The following is a 24,299-nucleotide window of genomic DNA, read 5'->3' as shown; positions in this document are numbered from 1 at the left end:
CCTGGCCAGGCCTGGCCTACCCTCCTTCCCGGCCTCTGGGCAGCAGAGTGGTGAAACCTGGCCACTCAGGAAGCACAGGCACTCCAAGTCCACTGGTCACCCCCAGGCCTGAGGCCTGCTGGGCGGGATGCAGCCCAGCCATAGGATGGGCCTTACCCAAGTCCCGGATGATCTCCTTGACCATGAACTTGAGCATGCCCCGGCTGTGCTCAGGGTGAAGGAACGACAGGAACTCATCCTCGGTCAGCAGCAGGTCTGCAGGGGGATTGTCTGCCTGATACCAGCGGTCTCTGAGGTTCTCCAGGACTTCCTGTGCTGAGAGAGGCAGGCCTGTGGGCAGCCTGGCACCAAGGCCAGGAGGCTCCAAGAGAGCAGCAGGCAGGACACACTGAGCTGAGGCCCAGGGCCTGGCCCACCTGGGAGGGCAGGGCCTACGAGGCGAAGCACAGGACCCCCTGACACAGCCCAGACCCCCGTGGCCCTGACCCCGCACACTCCGGCTGTTTGTTCCTAGGCAGAAGTGGAAATCACACAGCGGGCTGACTCACCCCCGCCGTCTGCAGGAAAGACGGCATCACCCTGCTCCCTTCTCACTGCACGTGCAGCCTCACCCGGCAAACACGGCGCTGCAGAAAACCCAGTTTCTAGAAATGACTGAGGTGGTGAGCAGAGCTTCCCAGGGGCCCTCCCGGCTGGGCCCACGAAGACCTTGCGTACACGGTCCTCGCTCTCTGAAGTGGCAGCTACCTATGTCTGGGACATCCCCACACATCCCCAGGCAAAACAGGATACCCTCATCCTCCTGGGACCCACTGTGGTCAGTGACCACGTCCTGGTGCCTGCCGCGAGGCTTCACCTGGGTCCTGACTCAGCCCAAGGCCCTATCCTGGCTAGAGAATCCCCTCCAGAACCCGGAGCCCTCCTAGCTGTGGCAGCTGGGGGTGACCTTCGCATCTCAGCGCTTTCTGCTCAACAGGCCACCCTGTGGTGGCCTAATTCACAGGACAGACTCCGAAAAAAGATGGGAGCCAGGGGTGGTGGCACAGACCAAGAGTTCCAGCTATGGCAGAGACTTGAGTCAAGAAGACCACCTGAGCCCCGGAGTCAAGGCAGCCTGGGTGACCGAGATCCCATCTCAACAAACCAAAAATTAAAACAAAAAAATTTAGGGAGGTGGGAGACACGGGGCTTGGTAAACACAGGCTGCCCCCTTCCCTGCCTGCTCCATGGATGGCAGGACAGGGTCGACCCTGAGACCCACATGGGACAGGCCCATCCCAAGACCCTCTCTCTGGGCAGGATCATTCCACAAGACAGCACTGTCCCACTGAACTACCCTAACACCTGCCGGCCAACCCCCAAGATACACTCCCTGGCTCCTGTGGATGGGACCTCTGTGGGAAGAGGATCTGGATGTGAACCTCCGGATCTGGGGGTTCCCTGGAGAGGAAGCCATGACAAGACACGGAGGGACGTGAAGTGTCCGTCAGAAACACAGCCCAGGACTCAGCAGTGCACCGAGGTGCCCTGGGAGCCACACGAGGGAGAAGACAAAGACCCCAGGCCTCCCCGTCCCTCGGATCCCCCAGAGGGGAGCGCCAAGCAAGGAACCTGGAGCAGGCTGAGGTGGAGAAGGTTGATGTACAGGCCGGAGCCTGGGCTGGGACCCTAGGGGCACACAGGCACCCAAGATGCCATGAATCCTGACACACCGCTACTGAGACCAAGGGCAGACAGGGACTTCGCAGGTGCAGGAAGGACATGTCCTACAGAGGACAGACACACCAAGTGAAGGGGCCCAGAATGACCAGCCCCCAGAGGAAGATAGGCGGAAGACAGGGCCAGCCAAAGCAGCTCCCAACTGCTAGGCAGGAGGACAGACCCCAGGGTCCCCCGAAGGGGAACTCCAGGGGCAGCAGAGACAGGCAAGCAGGGAGGAGGGAAACCCAAACATCCCAATCCCACCTTGGGGACAGAGCTGGGCTGGGCAATGGGGCCTGCCAGCCCAGCATGGGGGGCTGAGGCAAGAGGACTGCTGGGGCCCAGGAGTTTGAACCCATCTAAAAAAAAAGAAACCGGAGAGAAAAGAGAAAGACAGGGGCAAAGTATCACCATGGCAGGGCCTGGGCACGGGCAGCAGGAGGCTCACGGCTCCCAGGCTTCCCCGCAGCCCTCTGGGCCCCGCCCCACCAGGGAGCCACACGCCCAGCTGAAGGGTGGCATGCAGGGCCCACAGGCACCAGCCCCCACGGGGACAAGGTGGACCGAGAGGACACCATGGGCCTAACCTATGTAGAGCCGGACGTGGGCCGAGGGAGTCACCAGCATGACGGGGCGAGGGCACAGAGCCAGATGGGTCTAGTCCCCTCATCCTGCTCCACAGGGCATGTCCATGAGACAGTCCTCCCCACAGTCCCCTGGAGCCAGGCCCTGCCCCTGCCCCTGCCCCCTGGTGTGGCATGGCTGACACCAGGCTGAGGATTCCCCATCGGCCTGCTACCCACACCCTGACTGAGGTGGGGTCCCCCGGAAGCGACAGAATGCTGCCTGCTCCTGCCTGCCCTGCTGCTCTGTGAAGGTCTCTGCCAGGCCCTGCCCCACGTGCCTACCACTGTGCCTGGGATCGTGGCCCAGGCTCTTCTCTCCATGGGAGCCTCCCATCACGGGGCCAGCTCTCCCTGCCTCCCGAGAACAGAGATTTGCCTCAATTGTCACTAAACCATGGCACTGAGGTGTCGAGTGTGCCTGCCAGTTATGCACCCCAGAGCACCTACCCACCACTCGCCTCAGGGTGCCTCAGGGTGTGTGGATCTCTACACAGCCCCCCGTTTCCCTCTTACCCACCCACCCACACTGTCCAGAGGACACCACACGCACAGGCACAGGGCATGTCCATGAGACAGTCCTCCCCTATACAACTGGAGCAGACCCCCAGGCCCAGGCCTTGCAAGGTCTGCCAGGCATCCTGTACAGACCTGTGAGGCTCAGGTGCCCTCTAACCACACCTGGCCACACACACCCAGCCAGGTGACCCACTGCCCAGGACCCAGCACTCACTCTCCTCATCCACCTTGAGCTCCTCGTGGTTCCTGATTGCATCAGCAACCTCTTTCTCACTGTGGCCTTTGCTTACCAGAAACTTCACTTTGTACTCATCCCAGGAGACACGGCCTAAAAGAACAGGTCTGTGAGGACACTTGGCAGGAAACACTGTGAAAGAGACTCTTAGTTATTGTAGGACATCTGTGAGAGATCCTTTGGCCACACCTGCTCTCAGCATGCCCCCAAGGCAGTGGTCAAGGGATGGAGCACCCAGTGCCTAGCCTACCCTGGACCTGCCTGTTCACCAGCAGGGCCAGCGGGGGTCTCCATCACACAGGGCCAACTGAGGCACAGCCTGGCTGTACACAGGGCAGGAGGCCCAAACTCCTAACAAGCTGAGTTTCTTTCAAGGAAACATGAGGACCACACTTGCTACTCTGTGTACCCTACATCTTCAGTGAATGCCGGCCACTGTGAAAACAAACTAGCTGGCAGCAGCTCTGTGTCCCTAGGGTGCCCCCTGCCATGCTCAGGGGCCCCTGCCTCCGGCTTCCTTGATCTTCTGGTCCCTTGCCTGGAGCCCTATCCACCAGGCCCCAAGGTACCATCGCCATCAGGGTCCACAGCCCGGAAGTGCATCTTGTTCTCCTTAACAGCCTCCTGGAAGTGCTCGGCCGTCTTCTCCATGATCCAGCGCTGCATCTCCTTGGCACTGATCCTCCGGTCAGTGTTCACATCCACCCTGTGGAAGAGCAGACGGAGGGTGAGATCAGACATGGCCCCCAGAACCCCTGTCAGACAAATGAATGAACATCACTGGCCTTCAAGACTCCAAAGGCTGCTGCAAACCTGCCAGGAAGAGTGACACCATCCTCCCCATGGTGATGCAGAAAACCAGGGCTTAGGGTTTTCTGGGGGGCTGTTGGAACCATGGAGAGGTGGGTGGTGTGGTCCGCAGCTGCCACTGGTGGCAAAGTCCATCCTAGGAACAGACCCTCCCTCAGGCACAGCAGCAGAACCATCCAGACCCTGTGGCTTCCACTCATGACGGTTCACCAAGCACACTGTGCAGCAGGTGGCCACACAAATGCCTGCACATCTGCAGGACTCAGAGCAAAGACCCTGTCAAAGGAGGAAGAGACCCAGGGCTTGGGGACAGGCAACAGGAACAGAGGAAGCAACAGAAGCCATGTGCATGTTCTGTGACTGTGGCCACTGCGTTGCTACCCCATCTAGCTAGAAGTGCAACCTTCTGAGACCCCACCCCACCATGCCCTTGACCACAGTAGTGGCCAGCAGAAAAGGTAGGTGTGAGAGTGTGTGTGAGAGGGAGAGTGTGTGCGCGTGCGCGCATGGGCTAACACATAGCCCCCGGGGAGTCTCCTGGTTCAGAGTCCTCAGACAGCTCACCTCTGGCCCCTGAACCTCTTGCTGACCCAGGCTTGAGACACAGCTCAGGGCCAGCAGCTCCACCCTCAGCCCAGCACTACAGATCTTATGAGCCCATGCTTGTAGTGCTGTTCCTTACAGGATATCCTCAGCCCCCCACCCCAATTGTCTCCCACAATAAGCAGCCAGACTGGACCTCGTGGGTAAACATGGCATGGGTGGGAACCTACTTGGAGAAGATAACCATCAGCTTTCTCCGGCTCCTCCGTGGCTCCGCATCCTCATCAAACCCGTCCATGTCTTTCCCCAGGAAGACCTCCTGGTGGAAGTCCTTGTTAAGGTGCCCGTCCATCTCCAGCTTCACCCCATTCAGGTGGTCTGGGGGCAGGATCTCGTTCTCCTCCCTGTTGACTGCCCTCTCCCGAGTGGAAGAGTGGTTGGCGGGTCGAGCAGATGCGTCCATCAGAAGGATAACGCCCAGGAACCAGAGGCAGTGTGCAGCCAGGCCACAGAGGGGAGCCTGCCTGGACACCATCGCTGTGAGCCAGAAAGGGTGGACAGCTGGTAATGTGCAGGCCAGGAGCTGGACACAGGGGAGCTGCAGAAGGCCGTGGCTCCAAGCAAAGCCCCAGGCACCACCAAGGGCTGAGGCACGGGTTGAGGCCCAGGGCCCAGAGCCTCCAGACCTTGAAAAGCAGTTAATGGTCTAGAAAAAAACACAGATCCACCATTTAGTGCAACTCAGCAAACACTTCAGCAAACATGCTCATCTTACAGCCAGAGGCAGAGGTCCCCATTCACAGGATCAGGACCACGAGTGGTAGTTCTTTTCTCTTTGCAGTGCTAATGGAACCCAGGGGTAGGCAAACACTGTCACTGAGCTACAGCCCTAACCTCCTCCCTGCTTTTTTAAGGACCCTGGGTCTCAGCCAGGCATGTGGCTCACGCCTATAATCCCAATGGCTTGGGAGGCTGTGGCAGGAGGATCACAAGTTCAAAGCCAGCCTCAGCAACTTAGCAAGGCCCTAAGCAACTAAGCAAGACCCTGTCTCAAAATAAAAAACAAAAAGGGCTAGGGATGTGGCTCAGTGGTTAAGCACCCCTGGGTTCAATCCCCAGGTTTCCAGCCGTCTCTTGCTGAAAGCGGTCAACTACCCCATGACAACGGTACAACCTGCCGACACAGTCTGACTCTACCCCTCCTCCTCCGACACGTACCTGGGGCTAATCACTCACTGTCCAGGTTCTGACTTGAACACTCTGGAGCTCCATTACCTTGGCTAAGTCACCTGACCTTTCTGACCTCAAGTGTTTCACTGAACACCATGAAGCTCACCACCCCACACATGGGGTTTTGTGAGGACTGGGGACCCTCATGCAGAGTGCTGGCAAACTCTCCCCCTCACCCAGGAGGGATCCAGCCCCTACTCCCTTCACACTGTAATGACCGACCCCTGTACACATGTGCAGATACACATCCCTCTATGCACGTGTAACCCAATACACACATCCTCATTCACATCTATTGGGGAACACCAGGAAGGTGTTTCATGTGCCCATGAAATCTGTCCACCTGGCAAACCCCTGCTAGCCCTTCCAGGTACCTCTGTGCATTGTGGCATCTCCTGCTCTGCAGTTCTGTGGATCCTAGTGGGGTACCTTATGCAGCCTCTGTCTCCTAGAACTACCACGCTATCCAGATACTCGGCAAGTGCTGCCTCTGGAGACATAAACAGCAGAGATGCTGCTCTCAAGGTGGTGGGTGGAGGTGGCATGCAGCCCGCCAAGAGCCACAAGCTGAAGGGACCTGGGGTCTCCAAGGATAGAACTCAAGCCTGCCCTGCTGCTTCCTGGGGCAAGGACCAAGACAGCTGTCTTCTGGTGTTGACTTCATTAACCACTGATATAGACACACACAGTTGCCAGGAGCTAAGCTCTGCCCCTTGACACCATCAAGTCAGTTCTCAAGCCTACATTTTTTTGGAACTGAGGGTTGAAGCCAGGCTGTTCTACCACTGAGCTACATCCCCAGCCCTTTTCATTTTATTTTGAGACAAGGTAAGTTGCCCAGGCTGTTCTCAAACCGCCTCAGCCCCCTGGAATTATAGGCATGCACCACCACACCCAGCTTGATCCTATTTATTTTGATGCATCATAAGGAAACTGGTACTTACACAACATTTAGTGAAAAGTAACTCAAATAATCACAAACATCAGGAGTCCATCCAGTGAAATTTCTCCTGGGTTCTCAGCAGATAGTTATCTTAACGTGAAAGCAACAATAGGACTGAACCAGTCGAAGCTCACTTCCTAGCCTCTCCAGTCCGGAATGGGACTTCCTAAGGAGCAGGGCTCCATGCCTCACTTCCCCACGAGGACTCCTTCCCACCCACAGAAGCTGGAAGCACCTAAGAGGGTCTGTCAACCGCGTCCCAAAACGTTAACATCTGCCTTGACTCTTCCAAGAGATGGGGCCACACTCAGATAAACTTCCAAGACGGCATGTCCTACAACGTTTTATTTATCACTCTCTGAGCTCCTCCTGGCCCCGGTTCCTCGGTCCCGCGAGACTGTGCCACTGGTGTGGAAGGGACAGCAGTGCGGGGGCGCGGTTCTGGGACCGGCTGCGGCCGCACTCATGCGTAACAAGGATCCAGAGACCGAGCCACAGTCCGGGGCTCTGCGCTCGGCTCCAGGCTCCGAGCCCCGCCGCCGGGTGGACGTGCACGGAGGCAGCAGGAGTCGGGGCTTCCCGCGGGCCCGAGGACGCCGGCTAAGCCACCTCAGCCCGCGAACCCAGACCCGGAGCGGACAAAGCGCCTCGACCTCCGGACGCGCACTCGCGAGCCGCTGAGCGCTTCCGGCACAGCCCTCACTCACCGCCTCCTGCACGCGCCGGTCCCGGAGCGCAACGGAGCGCTCGCGCCGCTAGCCACCTCGGCTCAGGCCGCCGCCATCTTTCTTCCGGGAAGAGGCGGGCCAGCCCTAGGGCCGTCGGGGACGCGGGCGCCGCCATCTTTCCCCCGGGCGGAAGCACCCGCGCGGACGTTCCGAGGCAGCCAATGAGAGTAGCATGCGGGAACACGTGATGAGTGTCCTGGCTCCGCCCTCCCCACCCCGGTAAAAGGCCGGATCCAAGCACTACCGAACTGGCTGCCTCAGGGCGACTTCCGCCCACGGCCCGCCGCCCGGTGGAGCACCCAAGGGAGGCCCACACGCCCGGGAGTGTCGTGCGCACGCGTCGCCCCCTCGGCGCCACGCCTGCGCATTCAGCGCGGCTACTGCCGCGATGAGACTTCCGCGGCGCGCGTGGCGGCGCCGGGCGGCGCTGGGCCTGGGCGGCCTCGCGCTTTGCAGCGTCGCGCTGCTGTATCTGGCGCGCTGCGCGTCCCAGACAACCGCTCCCGACGCCGCCTCGGCGCCCCGCGCCGCCGCCTTTTTGGCCGTCCTGGTGGCCAGCGCGCCCCGCGCCGCCGAGCGCCGTACCGCTGTCCGCAGCACGTGGCTGTCGACGGTGCGGCGCGGCGACACCGGCGACGTGTGGGCGCGCTTCGCCGTGGGCACGGGCGGTCTGGGCGCGGAGCAGCGGCGCGCCTTGGAGCGTGAGCAGGAGCGGCACGGAGACTTGCTGCTGCTGCCCGCACTCCGCGACGCCTACGAGAACCTCACCGCCAAGGTGCTGGCCATGCTGGCCTGGCTAGACGAACACGTGGCCTTCGAGTTCGTGCTCAAGGCAGACGACGACTCGTTTGCTCGGCTGGACGCGCTGCTGGCCGAGCTCCGCGCGCGCGAGCCCGCGCGCCGCCGCCGCCTCTACTGGGGTTTCTTCTCGGGTCGCGGGCGCGTCAAGCCCGGAGGTCGCTGGCGCGAGGCTGCGTGGCAACTCTGTGACTACTATCTCCCCTACGCGCTGGGCGGGGGCTACGTGCTCTCGGCGGACCTGGTCCGTTACCTGCGCCTCAGCCGCGAGTATCTGCGCGCGTGGCATAGTGAGGACGTGTCTCTGGGCGCCTGGCTGGCACCGGTGGATGTACAGCGGGAGCACGACCCGCGCTTCGACACCGAGTACAAGTCGCGCGGCTGCAGCAACCAATATTTGGTGACACACAAGCAGAGCCCGGAGGACATGCTAGAGAAGCAGCAGATGCTGCTACGTGAAGGCCGGCTGTGCAAGCGCGAGGTGCAGCTGCGCCTCTCCTATGTCTATGACTGGTCGGCGCCACCTTCGCAGTGCTGTCAGCGGAAGGAGGGCATCCCCTGAGTCCCAGGGACACAAACTGATCTGCCAGGCCCTCTAGAAGTACCTGGCTTATGCGGTGACAGTGGATGCCAGGCGGCAGCAAACAACACCTAGCCCCCTTCACCCCAACCGCACGCCCAAGTTGTGCGCTTTTGTGTCCACGTTTGTGGTCCTAACCAAGAACATCTTGTGGGTTTGGAGACTCCTGGAGGTGCTGCATAATGCAGCTCCTCCTACCCCTGGTCTTGGCCTGCATTTGCCCAGCCTAGCTGCTGCTTCCCATTGGGTGAGGGCAGGAGGAACCTCCCTGGCCCCTGGGGCCAGCAGCTCCCCTCACCTGCGGCCTAACTATGTCACCATCCAAAGTTGTCACTGCATTATTTGGATAGGTCACTCTCTTGTGTCTTGTCAGTTGTGGCTGTCACATGTCAGATTTGAATTGGTTTAACATTAATTAGCTTTAATGGCATTTTGATCTGTTTCTTGAGGGAGTTCATGGTAAATATAATTCAGTGGTTGCCTGTGACCTGTTTGTAAGTATTGTACATTTGTGTCAATGAGAGTTCCACACAGACGGTGTGCAGGTGTCTTTTTACTATTATTTAAGAAAAAGATTTTTATTTCAGAACTTGGAGTTTGTGGGTTAATCTGTCAGTTAACTTGAGTGGATGACCAGGCCCCTGTATGTTAAACACAGAAGAATTTTAAGCTGTCCATTTGTTTTTAAAGTTTTCACACAGGTCAGTTGTGTGTGTGTTTCTGAACAGACTTTCCTTCTAAGGTTTCCACACAGGCCTTCAGATTCCTGGTTGCCCAGACTTGGCACCATTCTGAGGAATCCCAGCCCTTGGAGTGTTGACCAGGACTTACACACTGGCACACTGACCACAGGAACCACCATATTTTTAACATCCCTCATCCGTCCATTCTTTTGGGCCCATTGAGTATGAAAAGCTGGGGCTGGGATGTGGCTCAGTGTTGAAGCACTTGACTAATGTGTGCAAGGCCCTGGGCTCCACACACAAAAAAATGAAAACCATGGTGGTTTCATGAGGTGACAGATGGTTGGAGCCACTGCAGCCTCCAACCTGTGCGGATGGAGCCCCTGCTTCTTGTCAGGGTTGGGTTCTGTAACTGGATGGCTGATGTCTTTCGGAGTTCTCGGGCTGTGAATTTCAGGCACAGGATTGGGTTATTTTGTTGAAAGGTGGTGAAGGGGGTCTGTGGCCAGCAATCTGAAGACTTATCTCCCACCCCAGAGCATGGGGCCAGACTGTCCCAGGCTGCAGGGTTGAGAGGAGGTGGAGCTGGCAGTGTCCAGCAGGCCCCTGAAGCCAGGATGAACACCCGGCCTGTACATCATTCCTAGATGGGACTGGAAGAATCAGGGCAGCAGAAGGGCCCTGCCCACTGAGGGGGTGCAAGTTCCCCAAGGGTGTTGGTAACGCAGGACCCAGATAACTACTTGCCGTTTTCAGCTGGGGTCTCTCGTCTAGACCCTAGAATCAGTTGAGCAGCTGGCCTATCTCCACTGTTCAGGGGAAGAAAAGGAGCCTGGAGAGACTGCAGACTCCAAGGACCACATGGCCTGGGGCAGAGCCAGGACTTGAGCCAGGGCTGCACTCTCCTCTACAGTACTCCAGAGAGCACCGTGGGCATCACGTGCCCGAGACGTCCACGGTTAGGGTGAAAACATCCACACATGCACTTGCCAATTGTTCAGGAAATATTTAGGGAAGATTCCTGAGGCCAGGCCCTGGGCCTGTGCATTCCTGTGGGCAGGGCTGTGAGCTTTAGGATTCAGACTAACCACATGGAGTTGCCAGTGTGCAGCTGGTTTTGACCTGCAAGGGTGAGAGTCTTGAATCCAACTTGGAACACCAAGTTTGTCAAAGCAGAACAAAGCCTACTTTGGTTGATGCCCCACATTCACATTGTATCAGTGCAGTATCAGGACTTGGGACCTAAGACTGAAGCCTGGCACAGATGGAGTGGCCATCGCCACCTGCTGTCCTGGTCCTGGAGATGGGGACATAGCATCAGGGCCTTAGGAGGCAAGGGGCTCGAGATACTTGGGCTTGCAAGGCAGGGCGTGCAGTTGGGCAGAGGGCACTGGGACACCTGGGGGCTCGAGGACAGCACTCCTTTTCTGCCCCCCATGTTGGCATGGAGGCACCTGCATGCAGAGTGGGTCCTCCCAAGGCACCCCTCCACCCAGACCTTTTCAGAATAGCCCAAATGAGGCAAAATTGTGAGGGGAAAAAAAAAAATTCTAGCATCCTCAAGCAAACAAAGTGCTTTTGAGGGACCACAGCCCAACCTCCCAGGGATCTCTGTTCCTGGGACCCTGAAGCCCCAGCAGCCCTGTCCCCTCCCCCCGACCATCAGCTGGCCTCTGTGGGCACTGTTCCCTCTCCTTTGGAACTGCCAGCCCCCCTCAGCTCTGTTTCCAAAAGTGTGTCCTCCTCTCTCGGCTCCCCACCCCGATCACACCACCCAACGCTGAAACCATCCTAGGCCGTCCCACTGCTTCCTGGGGCCTGTGCGTTACCCCACATGCCTGGAATTCCTTCAGTATGACTGACTCTCTGGACCCCCTCATCCCTTCCTCCCTGGGAATCCCCACAGCGGGTGGGCTTAGAGGGAGGGTGGCTGAGGCCCAGGACACTATGGGGAGAAGTCAGGGAAGGCAGGTGCAGAAGAATCCAGAAGGCCAGGTTCCCTGAACTCTCCCGTCCTGCTTCCTGCCAGACTCAGGCCTCGACACTGGCCAGCAGCATCTCCATGGGCTGAGGCTGGCACCTGGCTCCAGTGGGGCCACAAAGGAGGTCCACAGCCAGAGTTGGCCAGCAGCACTGGGAGCCCTGTCCCATCTTAGCTGCCCCTGGAGCTGAGTGCAGCATGAAGCTGGGGAACAGCCAGGAGCTGTGGAGTGTGCCTGTAGGAGCCTGGACAGTGGTCATCTCCATTCTCCAGAGTGAACACTACAAGCAGAGCCCACCCTCTGAGTCAAGGTCTGGTGGGGCAGGAGCCCAAGCAGAGCCCATGTCCAGCTCCACCTCCCACTAATCTGGAGCCTGACCCAGCCTATGACCAGAGAGGGAGGTGACCCAAGCCCTAGCCCTCCCTACAGTGGCGTCTGAAGGTCTCAGCTGGCCCAGCCTCCCCCGAGGGGCCCCACACTCCCAGCCACCCACCTCTGATCCCCAGAGGAAGTGACATGATGGATGGCCACGCCAGCTCAAGTCCCTGTAGGCGGTGACAGAGGGTCAAGGACTCACCCTCCAACCATGTCCCAGTCAGGCTTCCCAGCCCCAGAGAAAGATCCACACACAGCCGTCTGGAAGTATTTCCAAGAGTCAGGCCTCAGTACATCCTGCCGCTGAGGGAGCCCTTGGGGTTGAAGTGGGTCTGCAGGCCTGGGGGCCTTCAGGGAAGGGTTTGGGGCTAGAGGTGGACACAGGCTTAGGGGACTGAGTGGAGCTCATGGAGACACTTCACTGTGGAAAGGAGTTGCTGGGCCTCCAACCCCTGACTTCTCGTTTGCTCTGCCCTGGCTGCCACCTTGCACACCCATGTCCCAGCAGGGCAGTCTCAGGGCTGTGGGTACAGGTGAAGGCAGGAGCCCCACCGGGCCAGGCGGGCCATGTGTATGACATGCCCGCTGTTGCAAAACTGATGTTATCACACCGGAAGAACCCATGAGTCACTGCCCCACAGGAGGGGCAGTGCCCTAAATCCTCCCAAACAAAGACCCTTTGTCCCCAGACTCCACACCAGGCCCACCCAAACAACCACCAGGCGCACAGCAGGCAGGCATGCCCATAGTGACACTGTGCTGGCAGGCCAGGGGCATGTGGCCCACACCAACAATGCTCTCCAGCCCAAGTGCCAGGCTGCAGAAGACCTCAGGCGGCTGAAGTCCCAGCGATGGAATCCTGCCTGCGGCAACAGCCTAACCTGGGAGCCCAGTCAGTGAACAGGATGGAGTCCATGGATGACCCGAGGTTCCTGCTGCCACCCAAGGGGCTTCTCCCCAAGACAGGGCGCCAGGAGCCCCTTGTTAGGGGTAAGAAGCCCCTCGCCTTTGACCCTTTCACCAAGCTCTCCCAGCCAGGGAGCACCAAATGCCCTGGGCAGCCATGACGGTGAGCCAGATTGAGGCTCTAGATAGCAACCTCTCTACCTTGGGCCACCAGCCATCTCTATCCATAAGTCCGTAAGACTGGGGCTCCTTGGTGCCAAGGACCACTTCTGAGCTCAGTGACTCATCTGAGACCTGCCCCATGATTGTAGCACAGGGACCTGGTAATTCTGGCCCTGAAGCAAGCCCTAGCTTCAGAGCAGAGACCCCTGGAAACACAGAGACCCCACACACACTCCCTCCACAGAAACTCAAGACATTCAGGGGCACCTGTGTGGGGACACTGGGACACACCCTCAGGTTCCTGATGTCATCCGTGTGAACACTCAGCCATCAGCATGAGCACCCGGGACGCTGACTGGAGAGGCACAGGCCATTCTTGTTCTGGGTCTGGGGTCCCTGGCTGACACACCGAGATGGCTGCAGGTGGAGCCGGGCACCGGGAGGGGCCCACCTCAGCCTGGCCACCTGCCCGAGTGTGGCTCTGCAGTGCTGGCCTCGCTCTTGGTGTCTCACCTCTCATTTCCTTGTCTCTCTGCCTGCCTCTCTCTGTGGGACCCCAGGTCCCATTCTCTAGGGCTCCATCTTGAACACCACAATCCTTGCAGTCAAGAGGACCCACAGCCCAGAGAAGGGTGGTGGGAGACCCCACCAGGTGCAGCCAGGCCAAGGCAAGCCCAGTGTCCTGGGAGGCTGCCTCTGGCCCTAGCTCACTCTGCCCAGGGTGGGGCCGCCGCTCCTAGCGGGGCAGAGAAGGGAGGTGTGGACTAGCGATTCAGGGCTGGGCCGGCAGGAGCCCCTGGAAATCAGATGTGAGTGGGGTATCTGTGTCCCGGGCTCCCGCGTCTCATGGCACTGCAGACATGACACGAGGACACGCGTGTGCCCAGGCCGTCCTCTCAAGTCTGGCTCTGCCTCCGCCAGGACTTGGGTCCTCAGTGCCTCCACCCATCTGCTCATCGTCCTTTCAATGTGGCCTTTCTCTCTATGGCCAGTGGGACTGGGGCTGCAGGGAAACCCCAGAGCTCCACCTTGGCCCAGTGAGGTGGGCGGCACCAGCAAGGGTCGTGGCAGAATTGCAGGGGGCTCCCAAGTCTGGACTTCTTCACCTAGCCTGGGCCCCTGTGACTCATCAGGACCTCAGGAATTGGGAATTTGGGGTAGGGATAGTCACCTGCCCGAAGCCTGGGCCCTCCAGGTAGCCCTCCCTTCTCAGCCTCCTTGATGGGGGACCCAGGGGTGCTCCACACTGGCCCTCGCAGGTTGTAAGGGATATCCTGCCAAACCTGGCGGCAACAGCCGCTGTGAAGCAGAGACCCCTGCCAACAGGCCCAGCCCCTGACGCCACTCTGGGGGGATCAGGGAGAGAGGTGGGGACGGGTCAGTGGACAAGCCTGCTTGGTACTGCTTCAATGCCTGGCTGGATCAGCCTTCCCACTGCAGATCAGGCTTCAGGGAAGGGCCCTCCTCTGTCCTCCCAGAGGGATCAAGTCCCCAGAGGGGGGGCAATAGCCTGGGGCACAGCCTCTTCCTGCCTACTGCTGCACCCCACACCCTGCCCAGAGCCTGCAGACACGTCCCTCTGCCTGCTGGCTACCTCCCACCCTGACTCTGGGAGATGATTCCAGGGCCGAGGTGGAAGGCTGCTCTGCCAAGCCCACCCTACCTACTTCCACAGCCCCTGGCCTTTGGGATGTGGAGGCCATCGCTGGGGAAGGTGTCCCTCTCCTGTCTCAGCTGGGCCGCCTGACGCAGCCCACACCTGTGGCTAAGCACACGTGGGCCCACAGGTGCTCGTGGTGTGGTCTGCACGCACGTGAACAGTCGCACCCATGGCCTGCACAGGCCTGAATGCTCTTCTCTCCCCCACAGGATGCAGCCCCCAGAGCTAGCTGCCTGTCGTTCCACATGGCCTGCTCCCCAAGATGAGGCTTCCAGGGCCCTGAGGCCCAACAGGTTGCCTTCTAAGGCGGCACAGATCCTAGGAGAGGGGGTTCCAGGCCATGGGCTGGGACCCACATGGACGTCTGTCCTGGTCCCTCAGAGTCAACACAGCCCCTAGCACGTGTGGAAACTGCCAGGAGGCCTGGCTGCTGCTGCAACCTCCCCCAGAGGCAGGAGAGCCTGGGGGCTATGTGGTAGGGACCTCATTAGCCCCCAGGTCTACACTCTATCCTCCAGGGCTGCACGCACACCACCAGGCAGACCACAGCCACCGGCCCACCTCCACCAATGAAATAACCAGGCAGTACCCCGGGGGCAACAGAGTACTGGGGCTTTTATTGCTGTGACCACAGGAATCCACTGGGGGTCTTCTCGCCTCCTTCCTCAGAGGGGCAATCACAGGTCCTGACAGGGTGCTCCCTCTGCACCCTCAGGTACCCAGAAGCAGCCCAGAGAAGCTGGAGCCACTCTGGATGGTGAGGACCACCCCGGAGCCGTTGTCCACAAAGACGGAGGCATACTGCCCAGCCTGCAGGCACCACGGTGGGCATCACTGCCTGTGGGTATCCTGGTCCCACAGCCTCCCCGACACAGGAAGAGCACCTGGGGCCAAGGCCCAGCCCAGATGAAGGACCACCTATGCACCTAAGAGCTGACCCACCAGGCAGTGCCCTCCCGGGCACTAGGTCCAGGGTCCTGAGTGACTCCCGCTGGGCTGTCAGCCCCTGGCCCTGAACCCAGCCACTGTCTCCCTATGGTCTGTGCAGACAGTGGTAGGGGAGGGGCTTCAAGACACACAACCCAAGGGCAGACCCCTAGTGGCTATGACCTGAGTCAGCATGCCACCCTCACCTGCAGCTGCAGCAGCCCCTGCAACTGTGCCGTGAAGACCCTGCTGTTGCTCTCCAGGCCTGAGATGGCCTCCAGGGACCTGGGCAGGGCCAGAGTGAAGGCTCAGATACACTCATGATGCTTGCCTGTGGTCCCAGCCCCAAAGGTGGACCCAGGGACTGGCACACTCACGTGTGGCGGTGACACAGGGACTCGATGCAGATGAGGACACGCACAGTGTCCCGGGCCCGCAGCCGGGCCCTGCCCTGCAGCTCACTATGGTCTGTGGAGACAGTGGTAGGAGAGGGGCTTCAAGACACACAGCCCAAGGGCAGACCCCAAGGGGCTGGGGGAGGGTGGATGTGTGGCCCCAGAACACAGGGCCCCAAATGGGGCAGTAGCATCTCCGATGGCCCCACAGTGTCAGGTGTCCACCCCTGAGGCCTAACCCATCCCCACCCTCAAACACACGGCCCAGCTTGGCTCACCCACGTGTAGGCTGGCGGAAAACTGGAAGATGGCAGAGACTGGGGCTGTGAATCGGCCTGAGGCCAAGCTCAGGCCAGACCCCCGCAGGAAAGCACCCTGGGCAGTGGGCTGTAAGGGGCAGTGAGTGAGCGGCTGGCTGCAGGGCCTGGACCCTCACCCTGCACACCTCACCACGGGGAGACGCTATTGGCGACAGCCACTGAACCAAGCGGTTCTCATTCTCATGGGAGAAGAACAGGGCTGACCCCTGTGTCTACCTCCATCTGAGTTTCAGGGCACAGAACCCAGGCCCCAAAGAGTGGATGGGGACCCAAGAGCCCCACACAGAGGGCTTCCCTGCTCCCAGGTTACCCTGGCCCTGCCAGAGTCCTGGTATAAGGAATAGTCTGGGCCTACTGGGGGTCCTAACCTTGACCAAGGCCACCCCCACCCTCTGCATGGGCTCCCCAGATGGCCAATGTGTACCTGTGCTCAGACACTGCCCAGTCATGTCCGTGGGCCCATCTCACCTGTAGGGGCCCCACGCTGCTTCCTGTCCCCATAGACCCCTCTTAGTGAATGAGAACTTGCAGTGGGTGCCCCAGAGACGTCAGGACCTGTCCTGGGCCCACATCCCCACTCACAGCCTGGAAACCCTGCAGCTCCACCAGTGTCTTCTTGTCTACCAGCACGGGGCCCTTCAGCCGGCAGTGAAAGGCCTCAACCATCAGCCATGGGCCAGCCCCACGGGACAGTGGCGGGTCTGGCCATGCTGAGAACCGCCGTTCTGTGGCCTCTGCAGGGAGGAGGCAACCTGGGTGAGGCCCCTGAGGGCCGTGTGGGGGCTTCCTGGGCCTGGAGAGGGTTAGGGTTAGCCTCACCCTTCAGCATGTCCTTGAACTCCTGAAGCAGGGCTGCTGGGGCGACTTCCACACCGGGGGGCCCTGGGGGTCCTGGAGGCCCAGGGGGCCCCGGGGGACCCAAGAGGCCTCGCTGGGGAGGCAGGAGAAAGTGAGGGTCCCGGGAGGAGCCAGTGCCACCCCTGCCCTGGGTTTAAACCCCCTGGAGGATCCTGGGAAGGCTGGCCCCGCGGCAGCCCAGGGGCTCACCAACTTCTTGACTTGGCCTTGACAGCGACAGCGTTTCTTGGAGGAACCATCTTCTGGCCGTCGGACAAAGTTCAACCACGTCTTGTGGGCATCTGAGAACTCAGGCCCTGAGGGCTCCAGCGACTAAAGAGCCAGGGGGGCAAGGCTAGGAAATGACCACCAGACCCCAGTGGCTCCTGCTTGTCCTACTGCACCCCACAAAGAGCTGGGAACCACAGGTCACTGGGGGAACTCAGGCACATAGGAAACTGCCTTGACCAGTAGAATGGGTCACCCCAGGGACTAGAACCTGATGTCCTGGTGGTGGGACACAGGCAGGACAGGGACAGGTCCTCTATGGAAGCCAGGGCCCTGTTACCATGCGGAAGGGCACACCTGGGTGCACACAGCCTAATGTGTCCCTGACGGTGAGCCTGGTCCTGGATATGGTATGTGTGTGGGTGTGGGGGGTGGGGGGTGTCAAAGAGAAGGCTGTGGACTAGAGAGAGGATGGCCAGTGAGAACGAGTCCTGTCTCGGGGAGATGGGTGAGGCCGGCAAGAGTACATGACATGGACAGAAGCATGGCACTATTGGCCTGGCCACTCCAGGGGAGCTGCCACCAAACCAGGCGAGTGGGCCAAGGGGTCCTGACCCAGGGCAGGGTCCCGTCCTGATGTGGACCTAGACCCAACCCAACCAAAGCAGGTCCTGTCTGCTAACTGGTGTCCCTTCCCAGTAGATCAGAGGACTCCATCCTGGGGGACTTGGAGAAGCAGGCAGGATGAGATTACCCACCCAGGGAGAGAATGCACCCCTAATCCTGAAACATGCAGAATCTGCTTGTCCCCTCAATGTCTTGTATGGGTCAGTGGTCCCGGGGCCTCAGCACTGAGCCACAAGGGCAGAGGCTGTAGGGAGCAGGCAGTGAACAAGCCCACCTCCACCAGGAAGAGTAAGGACATTTGGGTAGCTGTCCCACAGAGGTCCTTCCTACTGATCAGTTCCCAGACTGCCCCCTGCCCTTTCCCTAGAGGAACAGCCCTGAGCAAGCAGATAACTGCCACTAATGGCAGCATCACCTGAGGTTTGTGCACTAAGACCCTCTGCCAGTGCCAGGGTCTCCTTCTCCAGGGACATCCCAGGACAGGGCACTTTGCAGGTGGATGCTGACCACACAGAATCCCCAGGAAGCACAGGGATCTGGAGTCTCCAACCTTAGAGGCTGTGGGGCGCCATGCTCTCTACCCCCACCCCTGCCTGAATTAGCAATTACAACTAATGGGAGCAGGTTGCCCAAAGTCCAGGGCCTGTGGCTGCAAAGAGTTAATTGTATCTCCCCCCAAGTCCTCCCTCACCTGGGCTCTTGGTTAGTGCCTCTCTTCCCCAACCCCTCTCCAGGCCTGTGGGGATTGAGGGGGCCCCAGTCGAGGCTGCAGCAGACCCCACCAAGGGACCTCTGTGGCAGAGCCTGGGAGGGCATCCGATGACCTCAGTCCCAAAGCCGCCCCTGTGCACCTGTGCCCGGGGCCCACATGTGCCCGGCCTGTGCATACCTTGGGAGAGCCAGGCAGACCTTCGCTGTCGGAAGCTGTGGCGTTGGGGGCCTCTGTGCGCTGGCCGGGCTGCTGCAGCCTCTTGGGCTCCCGCCATGCCCCGACTCCCCAGAGCAACGCGAGCTGTGGCCAGAGGAGGGCCAGGACTGCGGCCCAGGCCCAGCACCGCATGGCTGGATGTGGGCGGCAGCAGTACTGCGAACCCCAGCGGCCAGGCGCTCTCACGGGGGCGGCGACACTCAGAGTCCTCGCGCGGGGGCGAGGCCCAGGGGCGCGCCCGGCCGCTGCCGGTGCATGTCTGTGGGGCGCGCAAGAGCGGGGGCGCAACAGCAGCGGGGGCGCAACAGCAGCGTGTCCCCTTGAGGCCGGCGCCAACTCGCCTTGCGTCCGTGCAGTGCCCTCCCTGCTCCCTGACACGCTCCTCTCCCCCAGCCTCTGGGCCTCTGGGCTCCAAGGGGAGGGCTCACGTGGAAACAGTTTGCCCAGCGCCCCGACAGCGGGGTGGGATGGGGCGGGGCGGGGCGGTACAGGGGGCGGGACCCAAACTGACCGTGGACTCATGCCCTCCTAAGGAGCTGGGGGCTATTGAGGCTTTGGGCCTTGCCTCTCCGGCTGTCTAGTCCTTTGGAAATAGCCCCAGCCTGCCCCTCATCCCTCCTCGGGAGGGTCCCCATCCCAGCTAAGGAGGGGAGGTTGTTCACACTAACCTCTGGCATCTCTCACACCCACCCCTCAGGGCCAGGGTCAAGAGTGACCTTGGGTACAGAACCCCAGCCCCTTACTCAGGTCCTGGAGGAGCTCCAGACACAGCTCCCCACCCCACCACACCCCCACCCACCACCCCACACCCCTGCCCCTGGAACCAAGGGAATAACTGGCTGGTGGGACTTTCCCTCCCCCCAGACATTCCCAGTATAGGGACCCTCCTCCAGTGGGGATAGGCCCACAGGGAGGGACTCACTGGCCTCAGGGCAGGAGTACAGAGGCTGGAGGTCCCAGTTGCTCAGCCCCACACCCTTTGTGGATGTAGGCCTGACCCTTACTGCTTGCCCACTGGGCGCAAAGCATGAGCAGAGAGTTCAGCACAAGGGTGAGTCCTTCCCTCCAAAGACCTCTGGCCAGCAAGATTTTTTCCTTCCAGAGCTAGGTAGGGAGGGTGTCAGGGAAGTGCACACTCTCACCCTCCTGCTCTCAGACAGAAGGGCGACCTTCAGGGACAGCAGAGGCCAATTTGGCATCTCCCAAGCACAATGCTAAGGCCTCCACCCTTCAGGAAGCAACATCAGCCCTCCTGTCCACTGGTGAATGGTGGCCATGATGGTGGGGGTGGGTTCAGTACAGCCCCACCCTGGAACCCCAGCACATGACCTCTAGATGTGCTTTGCACCCAGCATGCTCAGGACCCAGGTGTGGAGTTGGCAAATCCTCAATTCTGGAGTCCCCACCCAGGGCTGCCAGACCTCTCCACAGGTCAGACCCTGCTCTTCTGGGCCACCTGCCTCCTACAGGACTCACCTTTCTGTGCGTGAAAGCAGAGTGCACTGGCAGTAAACCCCAGCTCTGTCTCACAGAGGTTCCCCATGGCAGAGGGGAAAGGGTGGGTGGCCAGATATAGGCCTGTAGCAGTGAGGTACTAGGGCAGACTCCACTCCCAGGAGCCCGGAACTCAGGGACAGGCCCCATACAAGTCACCAGCTCTCTGGCTTCAGCATCCCCTCCTTCAAAATCACCTCAAGACACCAAAAGGATCCTCCCTCCTTTACGGGATCACATGCACTATAACCCACTCCCTGCTGTCACTGCACTGGTTTTGGACTCCATGCGCCACAGATCTGGGCTCCAACTTCAGGCTGCCCTAGGAGAGGGGCTCGGCCTCAAACCCAGGCTCCCCAAGCCCTAGAGAAACACAGAGCTCCCTGCTGGCTGCCCACCAGCTGGATGCAGAGGGAGGGTGCTCCCTCTCACAGTCTAAGCTCTGTGATGAAATCCCCAAAGGCTGGAGAATTTTCCCAGGGGAACAGTAGGAGGCCACTGGAGTGCTGCTTCCAGTGTCCATGGATAGTAAGCTTTGTGAGGGACTCTTCTTCCTTCTGCACAAGGAAGGTCTTCCTTGAGAGCGGTGGGGTATAGTCAAGGGCACCCACAGACTCCTTCCAGAAAGGGCAACACGAAAGAAGGGAGACACACTTGGTCCAACAGGACAAAGGTCATCTTTTATTGAAGCCAATGCAGGCAACAAGCCATGGGCACCACAGGGTCTGTCTCCACCACTAAGGGCTGTTAAAAGTTGAGATTTCACATACATAAATAAGGTGTTGGGTAAACTCTAATAAATCTGGTTACATTCAGCCTCCCAACAGCCCCAGGAAACATCAAGGATTTGGAATGGACGCCAGTGGTTATAGAAGTGCCCTTAAAGCAGGCCATGGACCAAGTGTTGGCTGGCTCCCAGCAAAGGAGGAAGTATGCTCCACCCACTGTGGCCATGCACAGATAGCTCCTGGCCAGGGTCCAGGCCAGGTGGGCCAGGGTCCCAGCAGCACCACATTGCCTCCAAGACTCACCCTCAGGTGGCAACACTCACTGTCCCCAGGCCAGGCAGGTGTGACCCCAAAGACCCCACCTGTAGGCCTGAGCCACTCAGCAAGGACAGGAGTCTCCACCAACACAGATGAAGACAGCATGAAATTCAGGAACAGAAGCATAATGAAAGATTTTTTCCCCAAAGAGGTGGGTCAAACACACTCAAGCGGTGAAATACAGAGCAATTTTAAATCCACCGACCACAAACAAAGCCAGAGTCGAGCATGCAGGCTGTGCTTCAGCTCTGCCACTTGTCTCTGGGATGAGTCTGGTTTGTGGGCCTCACTGGGGACCCAGTGGTGACTGATGGATGGGAGGCCACATCTGCCACTTAACAGCACCACTGGCTCCGTCAGTGCCCCACAGATGTCAGTTTTCCCAGTGTGATGCATCTTCAAAACACTCAGTGCAGCTGTAGTCATTAGACACAAATGTTGAAAAGGGAAGACATGGGCCCTTCAGGCGACACAGGTCCCAACACGGAGACCATGCCAGCTTTGACAGTGAATCCACGTGTCCTCCAAGGGCAGCTTCCTTTATGTGACCCAGAAGAGCCAATGATGTGCTCAACTAGTAAGGACAGTACAGCCTACCTCTAAGGTGCAAGAAAGTACTTGGACCAAGTGGAAGGGTCCAACAGTGCACAGAACCCACCCTGGGACCAAGGGTCTCCACCTAGTGGTTCAGTAAGACAAGTTTCTGCCAACTGGACACGAGAAATTCAGAGAAAAGATTCTGCAGACACCCAGCACCCACCCTCCCGCCCCACAGCACCCAGAGAAGCTGGTGGTCCAACTAGGCGGACCACAAGCTAGCTGCCTGCCATTCTCAGAGGCTGCTCCAAGTAAAGGGTGACACCTAGTGGCCACAGAGCAAGCAGACTCTTCTATCTGGACAGAAAAATGAAGGAGCACTTTCCAGAAGAAATTTGATTCACTCCAACTGACCATAAATATGTTTTTATGATGAGTCAAATCTCCTCTCTCCTGGGTCCCTGTCCATGCTGTCGCTGGCCCGCCGACTGGCTCTACCACTTGGGATGGTGCCACAATGCAGGCCCTACCCCAGCTCCAGCCCTTTCCTGCTGAAGAGTCCAGAGCTCTGCCAAGAACACACGCAGAGTGTTTGATAGGCATTGAGTTTTATATTTTTAAGTGACCAAATCTAATAAAATGAAAAACAGGTTTACTAAACAGGTCCAAAAGACAATACAGGAGATAAGCTATAAAACCAAACGTGAGCGGCCCTCGTAGACACTGGCCCCGACACACACCACACCAGGTGAGCAGAGGGAGCTGAGGATCTCGTGTCTCCTCCAAATCACACATTTTGGTTTTTGCTTTCCTTTTAAGGTTTTTAAAAAGAGAAACCCAGGAGTCCGGTGGGCCCGCCCTGGCTCAGCAGCATGTCCAGCCCGCCTGTGTCGAGCTCTGGCACTTGCATCTGCAGCGACAGGGTCCTGGCTCTGGTGCCTCTCATTCCTGTGCGATGCTCCTCAGCACGTACTTGACCGTGTAGGCAAAGGCTGCAAAACCCACTATGACAAACAAGTTCGCCAGGGCACCGCCCAGGAGTCCATGGTGCCGGTTGGCCTGCTGGAGCCCTGCAAGGTGGGGCCCGGCCCCCGCTGCATGCCCATTGAGAAGCTGGACCCCATTCTGGCCATGGTGCATCTCCCCATCAGGAACCACATCTGGCAAGGGCAGAGTCTGTGGCCTGCTACTGAGTTCATCTTGTGCTTTCTGTTTTTGTTTAATTTCCTAAGAGAAAAACACAGGAAACCATGGCTGGTCTGAACAAACCAGTTCTCCAATTCCAAGGAGCCCAGGGCCGTCACTGAGAATGAAGGACTCCATTCTATGGCCAAATCCTGACACCCTGAGGTGGGTATGGCTCCTGGTCCCATTTTACAGGTGAGGGGACCAAGCAGGCTGCCAAAATCACTACCCTGTGCCTCTCAGCCAGGTTAGAGATACCAAGGCCTCAACCACCAGGCAGCAAGCTACCTCTGTTTACTGCCACATTCTCTGCTGCAATGCCAAAACCAGAGAGCACCCAGCCCCACATGGCAGAGGAGGCTCAGCCTTCAAAGCAATAAGCAACAGATGAGCCTCCTCACCACTCCTGGCCCACCTGGGGGTGGCCACTCTGACTAGCAAGCCCAGACCCAACACCACCCCCACCCATTCCTCTCTGGGCTTCTTCTGCCTCTCCTGCCTTGAGGATCCTGGAGGGGGCCTAGCCCTGTGTCCCCAGGGTATGTGTCTGGAGGCATGTCCAGCAGATGACCTTTTGAGCCTGTGTGACACCTGTGACATCTGCAGGAACACAATGGGGACCTGTAAATATCTTCTCTTTGGAAGACTGGAATTTGAAAATGCTTTTACAAAAGGAAAGACAAAACCGAGCTCAGCTTTCACTTTCTTACCTCCACAACTTCAGGGAACAATTCACAAAAGACTTTATCTTTTAAATTAAACACTAGACTCTGTACAGCCAGTTGTCTTTTCTAGGAAGAGAGAGAAGGAAAATGTCACTCAGAAAGCTAATTTTAATTCTTTCAAAATTCTAAAAACAGACCGTTCTAGAGTTAAGGGCTGCCTTTTTTTTTTTTTTTTGGTGGTACTAGGAATTGGACCCAGGGCTGTGTGCATGCGAGGGAAGCACTCTACCCAAGGGCTGCTCTTCTTGCTGGAGAAAGTGCCTAAGAGTCTGCTCTCCCCGAGTCAAGGTCTTACGAAGGTTTGTGTGTCTTCTCATTATAATTAATAACATTAAACTTGACTCCCGTTTTAAAAATGGAAATGCAAGCTAATAATGAACACACAGTGTACTCCCAGTCCCCCAGACCCTCTAAGAAGAGCTGGAGCCATAGTGATGCTTAATTGCTTAAGGCCAAGAGACTCCATCAGCAAGCACAGAGCAGAGCAGTTCCAGGAAGTGGCCAGGAATGAGGACACCATAGAACCGCGCATAGCTTCCACCTGCTGACGAAAAAGTGGCTGTGCATCTGAG

At 58.8% G+C, this 24,299-nt stretch overlaps 3 protein-coding genes across 7 annotated transcripts in view; 1 reads left to right on the top strand and 2 right to left on the bottom strand.

The window, feature by feature from the left end:
- Positions 1–24,299, bottom strand: part of LOC308655252 (ubiquitin-conjugating enzyme E2 J2) — a 39,987-nt gene that overhangs the window by 1,606 nt on the left and 14,082 nt on the right. For 2 of the 5 annotated variants that reach the window (XM_081305210.1, XM_081305211.1), the window contains exons 6-10: positions 23,713–23,793; positions 4,662–5,137; positions 3,648–3,784; positions 3,058–3,171; positions 157–315 (exon numbers count right to left, since the gene is read on the bottom strand). In XM_081305210.1, the coding sequence (XP_081161336.1) occupies positions 157–315; positions 3,058–3,171; positions 3,648–3,784; positions 4,662–5,137; positions 23,713–23,793 (967 nt within the window). Of the gene's footprint in view, positions 1–156; positions 316–3,057; positions 3,172–3,647; positions 3,785–4,661; positions 5,138–6,605; positions 7,017–7,311; positions 7,458–20,888; positions 23,045–23,712; positions 23,794–24,299 lie in introns of those variants that run through there. The other 3 variants (XM_081305212.1, XM_081305213.1, XM_081305214.1) reach the window with 3 other exon arrangements.
- Positions 7,688–9,125, top strand: B3GALT6 (beta-1,3-galactosyltransferase 6). Its single transcript, XM_081305222.1, has one exon. It carries the CDS (start codon positions 7,721–7,723, stop codon positions 8,690–8,692), a length of 972 nt encoding a protein of 323 aa, XP_081161348.1. The 5' UTR covers positions 7,688–7,720; the 3' UTR covers positions 8,693–9,125.
- Positions 15,099–19,549, bottom strand: C1QTNF12 (C1q and TNF related 12). Its single transcript, XM_081308775.1, has 8 exons — positions 18,702–19,549; positions 17,168–17,290; positions 16,940–17,051; positions 16,703–16,854; positions 16,079–16,187; positions 15,783–15,873; positions 15,612–15,690; positions 15,099–15,288 (listed from the first exon to the last, which is right to left on the bottom strand). The coding sequence occupies exons 1-8, from the start codon at positions 19,260–19,262 to the stop codon at positions 15,190–15,192; spliced, it is 1,326 nt and encodes a 441-aa protein (XP_081164901.1). The 5' UTR covers positions 19,263–19,549; the 3' UTR covers positions 15,099–15,189.

Source organism: Spermophilus citellus (genome assembly GCF_964194105.1).
Source record: "Spermophilus citellus genome assembly, chromosome: 9".
Lineage (NCBI taxonomy): Eukaryota > Metazoa > Chordata > Mammalia > Rodentia > Sciuridae > Spermophilus > Spermophilus citellus.
Note: the sequence above shows the minus strand (reverse complement) of the source record. Positions and strands in the feature narration are given on the sequence as shown.